Raw genomic sequence first — 12,020 nt, 5'->3', positions numbered from 1 at the left:
CCAAGGAAAGCTTGCTCATGGGGAACAGAAGGCAGCAAGAATGAACCAGCCCATGCACAGCAGCCAGGGCCCAGGTGAAATCACAGAGGAAGTGGCAAGATGAGCAAGAGCGCTGCTTCCATGGTGAGCCTGTCAGCCAGTGCCAGGGTGACAGAGGCGCTGAGGACATGCAAAATGTGCGCAGGAGCCCAGAAACTGTGGAGGGCTCAACACTAAAGTAGACTTGAAACACATCCACCGCGGCTCAGGGAAGTTTGCAGAAGAGGGCCAGAAAGATTGCCAGAACCACAGAGTGGGCGGGAATGTCCAGAAGCACTGCCCCCCCCCCACACACAATGACTGACTGCTGCTCTCACAACTCATAACCCACAACTCCATGGGGAGCACCAGCAATCCCACTGAGGAGGGCCCTCAGCAGAGTGGGAGCAGGGAGGAGGAAAATGATGGCTCCCACACATGATGTGTCCATACAAAGTTACTACTTAATACAATACAAAAATTTAAAAATGGTCATGTGAGTTTTAATATTGTGGACTCATTTAACCCCTTTGTCAATACATATTTGTATAAACCACAGTCTATAAAACTTTTAGGATTTATTCCCTAAACTATACCCACCATTATTGGTCTGTACCAATTACAATAGTAATCCATCTGTTGTTTTACTTCCTTCCTATTAACCAAATTAACTTCCATCCTGGCTTTGCTGATGTGGGAAGCACTGAAGCAACAGCTGAAGGAGCAGGTGGGGGGTGGGGGCAGAGGGCACCGCACCTGGCAGCCTTACCTCAGAGTCAGAGCTGTCCAGCTCAGCCAGGGTTGGGGCTTTGAGAAGCTTCTTCCGCTGCACAGGCTCCTGTGGGCCAGCACTCAAACTGCTTTCTGTGGTCTGAGATGTCAAACCTCCATTCACCAGACATAACTCTTCAACATTCTTTGGAGATTCTGGGGTGACATCTAGTAGGAGAAAGGTAAAAGCTTACCTTTTCTTGGGCCAAGAAAGGTAATTCGTATTGGAAGTACACACCAGGTAACAGAGCTTTTCCATGTCACATAAATAAAACACAGAGGCTTAGTTCCGTGATCATCCTTGTGCATACAGAACTTTTTTTTAAATTATTTTGTTTTTTTGAGGTAGAGTCTCGCTCCAGCCCAGGCTGACCTGGAAGGCGCTATGTAGTCTTAGGGTGGACTCGAACTCACAGTGATCCTCCTACCTCTGCCTCACAAGTGCTGGGATTAAAGGTGTGCACCACCACGCCAGACCATTTTTAAAGACATTATTGTCAGATTAAAGGAAATGCTAACATGAATAATTACATGTTTGCTTTTGGAATTCAGAGTTCAGAGAGGACAGACATCCTCCAGACAACTGGATAAGCAGAAATGAGCAGTCAGACTTCAGCTAGAAAAATGCAGAAGGCTCCAAGGCCAGCTCTAGTGCTAGCTGTCTGACTCTGAGCAGGACACCTTACCTCCATGTCCTCCTTGGTAAATCACGAGTAGTAACAGACACCAGCTGGTAGTGAGGGCTAATCAGGTTAATGATTGCACATAAAATACTGCGCCTGGTATAGGCAGTGCACACTCAATGTTAGCCAGTATGAACTGATTTTTATCTCTACTTAATAAGTAAGCTACAATTTTGATTGACTCAGAGCTTCAGACTGGCATGAGCCAGAGTCAATGCCAGTGTTGGGTACTCTAGCCTGGAATCCTCCCACGCAAATGGGATTGTTTTCAGCATTTCAAATGAAGACTTAAATGGATTAAGTTTAATAGGCAACTGTAACAAAAGAGTATTTAGGAAGATAAAAGCAGCAGGCACTGCATAATTTAATGTGCAGACCAACATGATCACTTCTCGTTGCCATCAGCGAGGTTCTTGCTGTTGGAGAAAGAGCCTGTGACACATTCAAGTGAAGGCTTGATTAGTACTCCTTGTAGGAGGGGACAGCATTGTGACTAAAGGTATTTGTCTTCAACAAAGCACATTTGTATGTCTGAAGATGAGAGGCAGAGTTCCAGGAAACATTCAGAGAGTGTGTGTGTGTGTGTGTGTGTGTGTGTGTGTGTGTGTGTGTGTTTTCCTTTTTCTGATACAGGCTCTCCCAGACTGGCTTCACACTCTCTATGTAACCAGGGATGACTTTGTACTTCTGATCCTCCTGCCTTCATCTCCCCAGTGTTGAGAATCAGGCCCAAGTCCTCATGCATACTAGGCAAGCACTTTGGCAAATGAGCACATCCTTGAAATCACTTGAAATAATCATGAACATCATTTATTACTACGATATGTGCCTTATTTAATATTTATTATTTTGAGCCAGGTGTGGGAACACAATTTGAGGCTTGTTTAGGCTAACATTACAAATAGGCCAAGACACGGTTACACAGTAAGACTCTGTTTAAAAAAATATATTGTAGGGCTGTTGTTAAGCAGTTAATGTACTTGCCTGCAATGTCAAAGGACCTGGGTTTGATTCCCCAGTACCCATATATAAAGCCAGATGTACAAGGTGGCAATGCCTTTGGAGTTCATTTGCAGTGGCTAGAGGTCCTGATGCACCCCCTCAAATTAATAAATAAAATAATTTAAGATGTAAAATGTTTGGAAATAGGCTTAGAAATTCCATATTGGGTTGGGGAGTTAGCTCAGTGGATGAAGCACGAAAAGCTGTGGCAGCCTTCAATAATTCCAGCGTGTAACCAAGAGGGATTGGCAGGTGAAGACAGGAGCATTCCCTGCACGCCTGTGGTGAGTGAGGTAAAGAACACCAGAGCAGGACCCAGGGGAGAATCCCTGCTTCAGATGAGGTGGCCAGGCAAGGACAGACCCACTCACGCACACGTGAACATGCACACACACAAACATGCACACACGTATCTTAGGTTCAGAACCTAAGATGCATACCCACATGATATTGAATACTTTAATAACCTTATATATATATATCTATTGCCTTATTTAGGTAGAAGTAATATAACTGGGACACAGATTAAATATTTTATTTGTGCAAAGGAAAATAAATTGGGTTCACCTCAATTGACATTGACTAGATCACTGAATTTTCATTAAGAAAAGATGTTTCTAAAAGGTACCTCAGCAACAGAATACATTGTCTTAGATCTTATTCTGCACTCGAGTTAGGGTCATTATCCAGACTACATGTTTAGAATGTTTACTCCTTAACTGACTCATTTTCCAACTAAGAAAACACTCCAACTTTTGTATTTAACTTACAAGAACAAATTAATCTTTTCCACTTATAATTTGGAATATTTTGACAGTCAAAATGTAACAATGAAAAACACAAAAGGAACACAAGAAATGATCAAGGAAGCACACTGGGACATCACAACACACACTAAAGCACAAACCAGTACAGCAGATGGTCAGCAGTGACAGCACAATTCTTTGCTGCCCTTCTAGATCAAGGAGTCTAAGAGCTCTCTTCTCAACACAGAGCCCATCGTAAGAACATAAGGCTGCACAAGAGACCTGTACTCGTGGGAGAGCACGTACACTCTTGATGGGCCTCATGTGCCTAATTCAGACCAGTCCGTAAACAGTATGTTTAGGTAGCCTGCTAGTCACTCCCTTATCTAACCAATGGGAACATACTAGTACATAGAGGAATCACGGTATGGAACATACATGGCCAGCTTTGGGAGATTAGTACATAGTCTAAGATGTTTTTGATTGTCTAGTCTAAAATTTTTGCAGGTTCACTCTGCAAATGGTTCATTAAAAAAGAAAAGCCAAATGATAAAGAAAATAGAAAAAGCTCTTCAGTGGTCAGCAAAAATAGCAAATGAAGACTAAAATATTAGAATCATGCCATGATATCTATAAAACTAAACAGAAAATTTAAAAAACATATAGGAACTGGTTTCATAGAGGACAGTAAACATTAAATTTAGAAAATGATGCTAGAAGTCCCTGACTCTTCAAATATGAATTTGTATGCCAACAATTCTTTGTAACTTGAGGCATTCCTTTGCATTTCAAAGAACATTCTGTATCAACATCTTATTTAACTTTTGTTTAAAACAATGGGTTCTGAAATAAAACAGCTGAGCTTTCAAAATCTTATAGGAATTAAGTTATGAAAATTTGCTCATACATACTTAACATTTCATTTGTAAAAACGGAGTTGATTTTACAGCTCACAGGTAGCCATGGTGTTTCTATCATTATCTGTCTATACCCACGACACAGAAAGGTCTACCTTGCATTGCACACACACAGACAAGACCTGGTGGTGCTCTTATGTAACCAGGATGCAGGGCCGTGTGTGGTGGGCTCTGTCCACTAAGGACAGAAATACCAAAGGTGGCTTCTGCCCATTTGCTGAGGATCTATAAAACCGAATGTAGTAGAGAACAGGGCGCATCCAAACTTTATTTCTTTAAAGTTTTCTCCTGCTGCTCTCTTAGAAGCCTGAAGGAATGACCATTCAACACGACAGGCAGTCATACCCACAGCTTTACATAGGGGACAATAGCTCTTCCACAACCACATGCACGTGAAAGGCTATAGACTCACCCAAGCTTTCAATAATTCAATGATATTCTTTTGAAAGAGGTAGGATATTTTATGTTGCTGACCACAGCTTAGAAGAAAGCCTTTCAATTTTCTTTTCTGACAGGTTTGGACAAGCAGATGGATGCTTGTACTTCACAGAAACCACACAACCCACGTCAGGTGTGAAAGCACTTTTTTTTTTTTTTTTTTTACCTGACAAGTCAAAACTGTGAGACATGCTAAGTGGCCGCATTGCTGGAAAAAAAAAAAAAATAAAAGGAAAGCAATTTAGTTGTTAGGAACAAACAGGGAAGAAAAAAAAGGAGGTTAGAGTATAAAATGAAACCTTATTGGCACATCTCAAGAGTCTACTCATATGCTAGGAGGTAAGAATCTGAAATATAATAAAACCATGAGAAAGTCTTAGTTTCAAGTCTATGACAAAGACATACAGTAACAATAATAGGAGAAATGACATTGTAAAGAACATGTTAAGGATGAAAACATGATAAAGATACATTTTGAAGGAACCACAAAGTAGTTTTTACTTTTTCAAGACAAAAATCATCATGCTTTAAAACGTGATTTTAGGAAACATAAAAAATTTTTATAATTTCAGAAAATGGGTGTCCTTCAATGAAAATCTGGTTCTTTGAATAAAGGTGAAATATTTTTTGAAAAAAAATCTTTTTTCCTTTTGCTGCTGGGGAAACAGCTTAGTTGATAAAGTGCTTACCTTGCAAGCATGAAGACTCAAGTTTAATTTCCAGCACCTATTAAAATGCCAGGCATGGCGGTGCATGCCTGTAATTCCAGTGCTGGGGATGTGGCGACAGGTAGGTCCCTATAGTTTGCTGGCCAGCCAGTCTGGCCTTAATGAGCTCCATCCTGGCCAATGAGCGACGCTGTCTCAAAGACGTGGATGGGGGTACCTGAGGTTGTCCTCTTAACCCCATATGTACAAACATGCTCATGCATGCTCATCCACACACAGTGTGCCCCACACATACAAACACTACCATACATGCATACACTTACACACAAACCTCAGTCAGGAATTAGCAGCATTACAACATGTCAGTAACTATCTTCTGTAGCCTGTGCAACCTAGGCTAAGAGACCAGGCTATCTAAGTTTAATTATCTCAAGTTAAATTTCCTGGTTCCTTACTTCAGTGTGATCCTTTGCTTAAGTTACTTCAACTACGCAATGGGAATAATGGCATCCATTTCCTGTGATTGTTATAAAGACTTCACACTAAAAAAGATGTTCGAAGAAGTCGGGTGTGGTGGTGCACTGCTTTAATCCCAGCACTTGGAAGAGAGAGGTAGGAGGAGAGTCACTGAGTTGGAGGCCACCCTGAGACTAGAGTGAATTCCAGGTCAGCCAGAGCTAGAGTGAGGCCCTACCTCCAAAAACAAACAAAAAAGATGTTTGAAATAGCACTTATCACATAAAAATATACTAATTTCCATTTCTTTCTTTGTGTATATGAGGGGCAGGGTCCTATGTAGCCCATTTTGGCCTCATTGTATAGCTGAAGATGATCTTGAACTTCTGATGCCCCTTCCTTCCAAGTGCTGGATTACAGATGTGCACCATCTCACTAGTTTATGCAGTACTGGGAATCAAAACAATGCCTTTCTGCACTCTACCAACTGAGTTACATTTCCAGCCCATAATTTCAGTTCTTAAGGACAAAATTACTATTTCTTTCTTTTTTCTTTTCTTTGGTTTTTTTGAGGTAGGGTCTCACTCTAGCCCAGGCTGACCTGGAATTCACTACGGAGTCTCAGGGTGGCCTCAAACTCACAGCAATCCTCTTACCTCTGCCTCCCAAGTGCTGGGATTAAAGGCGTGCGCCACCACGCCCAGCTTACAAAATTATTATTTCTTGAGGTTCTCTGACCACTTGGGAACTTCCAGCTGTAGGTGAGTGTTCCCTCTGCTGAGTTTGGGCTGGCTCAAAAAAAGCCCCTAGCCCTTCCTCTCCACATGGGCTCCTTTATCCCCTTCAGCTCCCCACATGGCAGGAGCTCCTCGAACTTTCTTTTCTCTTTTATTCCAGGCCCTCCAGGTGGGATCTCTAGCCATGTGGGTGCTTTTCCTTGGCTCTGTACTTCCCTCAATAAATATAATAATTTAATAATTAAAAATTATTATTTCTTTTACATTGAAATATCCTTTTTATTTTCTTTCAGGTTTTCGAGGTAGAGTCTCACTCTAGCCTAGGCTGACCTGGAATTCACTATGGAGTCTCAGGGTGGCCTTGAACTCGTCGTAATCCTCCTACCTCTGCCTCCCAAGTGCTGGGATTAAAGGCGTGTGCCACCACACCCAGCTAAATAACCTTTTTAAAAAAATTATATGGGATAAAATAATTAAATTATATACTTTAAGTGGATAAATCGTATACGTTACACTTTTTTGTGTGTGATACTGGAGATTAAACCCAGGGCCTTAGACATGCTAGGCAAGCACTCTACCATTAAGCTATATCCACAGCTAGTTTTACACAATTTTATTTTGAGATGATTTCAGTAAATTACCCAGGTTGACCTTGAACTTTCCATTCTTCTGCTTCAGCCTAAGTAGCTGGATTACAGGTATGTGCAAACTGGATATCAACTATATCTTAATTTTGTTTCATTTTTATTTACTTATTTGCAAGTAAAGACAGATACAGGAGAGAGAGAGAAAAAGAGAGAGAATGGGCATTCCAGAGCCACCAGCTGCTGCAAATAAACTCTTGATGCAGGCACTACTTCGTGTATCTAGCTTTACGTGGGTACTGGGAAAGTGAACCCAGGTGGTTAGCTTTGCAGCAACCTTAATCACTAAGCCATCTCTCCAGCCACCATAAATTAAATATTTGTAAAATTTATTTATCTGAGATAGAGAGAACGGGTGTGCTAGAGCCCCTGGCCACTGCAAATGAACTCCAGATGCATGCGTCAACTTGTATATCTGGCTTATGTGGGTACTGGGGAGTTGAACCTGGGTTACTAGGCTTTTCAGGCAAGTACTTTATCCACTAAACCATCTCTCCAGCCCCACAAATTATATCTTAATAAAGCTGTTAATAAAAACGTTGTTGCCATGTGTGGTGGCACATGCCACTAATCCTAGCACTTGAGAGGCAAGAGTTCAAGGCCACCCTGAGACTACATAGTAAATTCCAGGTCAGCCAGGGCTAAAGAGAGACCCAACGTTAGAAAAACACAAAAAAGGTTGTTACAAAACTTTGATGAATTTAGGTATTCATCAACCTACTGTTACTATAGTCTAAAACTCTTTATGTTAGTATGAGAGTGGGTGGTGATCTAGACTCAGATTTCTTTTAATTAAAAAAAATTAAAGTATTTTATTTATGAGAGAGAGAGAGAATGGGGGTGTCAAGGCCTCCAGCCATTGCAAACGAACTCCAGATGCATGCACCACCTTGTACATCTGGCTTATGTGGATCCTGGGGTATCGAACCTGGGTCCTTTGGCTTTGCAGGCAAGTGTCTTAACCACTAAGCCATCTCTCCAGCCCAGGTTTCTTTCTTTTTCTTTTTTTTCGAGGTAGAGTCTCACTTGAGCCCAGGCTGACCTGGAATTCACTATGTAGCCTCAGGATGGCCTTGAACTCACAGCAATTCTCCTACCTCTGCCTCCTGAGTGCTGGGATTAAAGGCATGCATCACCAAGCCCAGCCCAGACTTCTTGACACTGTTCTAAAAAACAACTCCAGCCAACATGGATACATAGCACTTCAGATATTCAAGTAGGCACTAACTCCTTTCCTGCCCAAAGTGGGTTTTTTCCTCACCATTTTAAAACCAAGTACAGGGGCTAAAGAGATGGCTTAGCAGTTAAGGCGCTTGCCTAAGGACCCAGCTTCAATTACCCATGACCAACGTAAACCAGATGCACAAGGTAGCACATGTATATGGAATTCATTTGCAGTGGCTAGGGGCCCTGGTGCGCCATTCTCCCCCTGCCTCACCCCTTTCTCTCTCTCTAAAATTAAAAAAAAAAACACAAAAAACTAAGTTCAGGAGGACTTCCAAGATTCTCCAAATGGCTTAAGTCAAAGCAAAGTCTCTAAGAATCTTTCTGCTCCCCCCCTTTTTTTCAATCTTCTTCATATAATCAAGGTAGGATAATAAGAAATGTCATTTCTTTTTTTTCAATTTTTCTCACCATCTCATTTCTGAGCCCTTATTGTTGGATCTTTGTCTCTGCAGGTTTTATTATCACCTAAAGACAAATGATGCCTTCCTGAATTGACTTCTGAGGTACTGGTACGGATTCTAGCAAGAAGGAAGGACAGGCCCTCCATGAGCTAGGAGCCACATAATCTAGCAACCTTGCATCCAGATGCATGTAATAAAATTGTCCTGATGATCCTGAAGCAGTATCAGAGCTTTTGGGGTGTGCATGTGTGTGCAGTTGTGCGTGGTCCATGCGTATGTACAGAAGCAAAAGAAAGATGTTGGTTTCCTTTCTTATTGTTCTGCTGCTGCCTTATTTCCTTGAGAGAGTCTCTCACTAAAGCTGGAGTTCGCCAGTTTTTTGGTTAAACTGGTTGGCCAAGGAGCCTCAGCAATCTTCCTGTCTCCCCCTCAACACTGGGGTTACAAGCATGCACACCAATGCCTGACTGTCGACATGGGTGCTGAAGATCGAGCTCAGGTCTTCACGCTGGCACAGCAAGTGCTCTCACCTGCTGAGCCAACTCCCAGGCTCCAATACTAGCATTTCTATATGCACTGTTCACAGTAGCCAAGATGTAGAAATAAGCTAAGAATCCAATTACAGAAGAACAGGCAAAGAAAATGGAGCATACACAGGCGCTAGAATATTCCGGTCTGTAAAGGAAGGAAATTCTATACATATGAGAACACGGACGAACCTGAAGGACTACACTAAGTGAAACAAGCTGGACGCGGGAAGACATCAAATGAATGAAGATGATTTAGAGATATATATAAAGCAGTCAAATTCACACAAAAAAACTGACGCGGCGGTTGCAAGGGACTAGGGGAAAGAAAGAATAAGGGGTTCCTAACTCATGGGCTTAGATTTCAGTTAAACAAGATGAAGAAATTCCATGTGCCTGCTGTATAAGTTATCTTAGTCAGCATTAATGCACTGTACACTTAACAACTTGTTAAAGGGCTGGAGAGATGGCTAAGTGGTTATAAAGGTGCTTGTTTACAAAGCCTGATAGCCTGGGTCCAATTCCTACCTGGGTTCAATTCCTAGTCACTATATAAAGCCAGATGCAAGCCGGGCATGGTGGTGCACGCCTTTAATCCCAGCACTCGGGAGGCAGAGGTAGGAGGATCGCCATGAGTTCAAGGGCTACCCTGAGACTACATGGTGAATTCCAGATCAGCCTGGGCTAGAGTGAGACCTTACCTCAAAAAGCCAAAAAAAAAAAAAAAAAAAAGCCAGATGCACAAAGTGGCTCATGTGACTGGAGTTTGTTTGCAGTGGCAAGAAGACATGACACACCCATTCTCATTCTCTCTTGCAACTAAATAAAGCTTTTTTTTTTTTTAAGAATTTATTGGGCTGGGCATGATGCCACACGCCTTTAATCCCAGCACTCGTTGAGACAGAGGTAGGAGGTAAGCTGTGAGTTCAAGGCTACCCTGAGACTACATAGTGAATTCCAGGTCAGCCTGGGCTCCAGTGAGACTCTACCTCAAAAAAAAAAAAAAGAAAGAAAGAAACCTGGGCTGGAGAGATGGCTATCTCAGAAAACAAACAAAAAACCCATAATGTAGATAAGAGGAATTCTATCCCATTTCCACTGCTTAAGAAAGTCATGCTCAGAGGTGAGGAGACTCTCCTAAACCTCAGTAGAAACTGGGTGAACTCTTTCCATCGTGACATGACGCTGTCCTGTAGCTCAACATCAGACAGGAAAGAATTTCTAGTCACAGAAGTTTCCAGTTTGAACTTCAAGTGTGCAGTGTATATGTGAGCAAGAGAGGCTAGGGCAGGGGAGAGGCAGGGGGTGAGGTCTCACAGATTACCTTCACTTGGCACTGTGTAAAAATACAAATACAAGTCTCCCAGTGGAAACTCACCTAATTTGCTCCGTCGAATCTCTTCGGGTGAGACAGGCCGCAGCTTTCTCTCCGCTTTAATCTCCTCCAGTATTCTTTCATGGAGGCTCCGTGGCCGGGGAGGGGTTGGCTTCAGTTTTCTGGCTGAGGCCTTGAAAAGAGAGCAGAATGGTGGGACACTAGAGTAATTGTTCTTAACCAGGTTTTTTTTTTGTGTTTATTTTTATTTATCTATTTCAGAGTGACAGAGAGAGGCAGGCAGAGGTGTGTGTGTGCAGGGGGGAGAGAATGGGTGTATCAGGGCCTCCAGCCACTGCAAATGAACTCCAGATGCATGTGCCACCTTGTGCATCTGGCTTATGTGGGTACTGGGGAATTGAGCCTTGAACCAGGGTCCCTGGGCTTCACAGGCAAGCACTTAACCGCTAAGCTATCTCTCCAGCCCCTTAAACAGTTTTTAACTAAAGTTCATTCATACTGCTTAGAATTATAAATTACAGACTTCATTGACTGTAGCACTGCTCAAAAAAAAGCCTAAATAATGACTATTCAAAGTCACTAAATATCAAGATTCCCAAAGCATCAGGGCAATTCCTAGGTTTCCATGATTTAGTCATCTGTGCTCAGCTAATGTTAAGCAGTCAGTTCCAACAAAGTTATACACTCTACAAGTCACTGTTTGGAAACTAATTTTTTTTCAAATTATTTATTTATTTATTTGAGAGCGACAGACACAGAGAAAAAGACAGATAGAGGGAAAGAGAGAGAATGGGCGCTCCAGGGCTTCCAGCCTCTGCAAACGAACTCCAGACGCATGCGCCCCCCTTGTGCATCTGGCTAACGTGGGACCTGGGGAACCGAGCCTCGAACCGGGGTCCTTAGGCAAGCACTTAACTGCTAAGCCATCTCTCCAGCCCTGGAAACTAATTTTTTGTTTGTTTGTTTTTAGAGGTAGGGTTTCACTCTAGTCCAGGCTGACCTGGAAAGGTAACTAATTGTTGTTATTGTTGTTGTTGTTGTTACTGTTGTTGAGACTGGGTCTGTAGACCAGGCCATTCTTAAACTTGTGCCAATCCTCCTGCTTCAGACTTCTGAGGATTATAGGCATGAGCCATGGTAATTGGCTGAAGCCTACATTTCTGAATAATTCACCACATCCTTCTTAGCTTATTGTCTTCCTTCCATGGAGAGGTGAACTAACTTGCTTAGAGCTCTGTGGAGCTCCTATGTACACTGCATTCATCTGACCTCTTATATTCTGCCAACACCTGCCTCCCCAACTTCATCCTTAGTGGGACTCTTTCACTTCTTTCAAAATGATGGTCAAAGGATAATTAATTATGCTACAGATGTATACACTGGGAGAAAGCTGCCTTACCCTCACTGGTAATAATACACACAGACTTGCGATGGTTTAGTGGGCATTGG

The 12,020-nt window shown here is 42.3% G+C and overlaps 1 protein-coding gene across 5 annotated transcripts in view; it reads right to left on the bottom strand.

Moving 5' to 3' along the window:
• The window catches only part of Spire1 (spire type actin nucleation factor 1), a 218,781-nt gene that overhangs the window by 27,644 nt on the left and 179,117 nt on the right, over positions 1-12,020 (bottom strand). For 3 of the 5 annotated variants that reach the window (XM_045143068.1, XM_045143066.1, XM_045143069.1), the window contains 3 exons: positions 10,614-10,743; positions 4,742-4,783; positions 788-957 (listed from right to left, as the gene is read on the bottom strand). In XM_045143068.1, coding sequence (XP_044999003.1) covers positions 788-957; positions 4,742-4,783; positions 10,614-10,743 — 342 coding nt within the window. The remainder of the gene's footprint in view (positions 1-787; positions 958-4,741; positions 4,784-10,613; positions 10,744-12,020) is intronic. The other 2 variants (XM_045143067.1, XM_045143070.1) reach the window with 1 other exon arrangement.

The sequence above is a fragment of the Jaculus jaculus genome, chromosome 2 (assembly GCF_020740685.1).
Source record: "Jaculus jaculus isolate mJacJac1 chromosome 2, mJacJac1.mat.Y.cur, whole genome shotgun sequence".
Taxonomy (NCBI): domain Eukaryota; kingdom Metazoa; phylum Chordata; class Mammalia; order Rodentia; family Dipodidae; genus Jaculus; species Jaculus jaculus.
The sequence above is the reverse complement of the archived record's forward strand: the minus strand, read 5'-3'. Positions and strand labels throughout refer to the sequence as shown.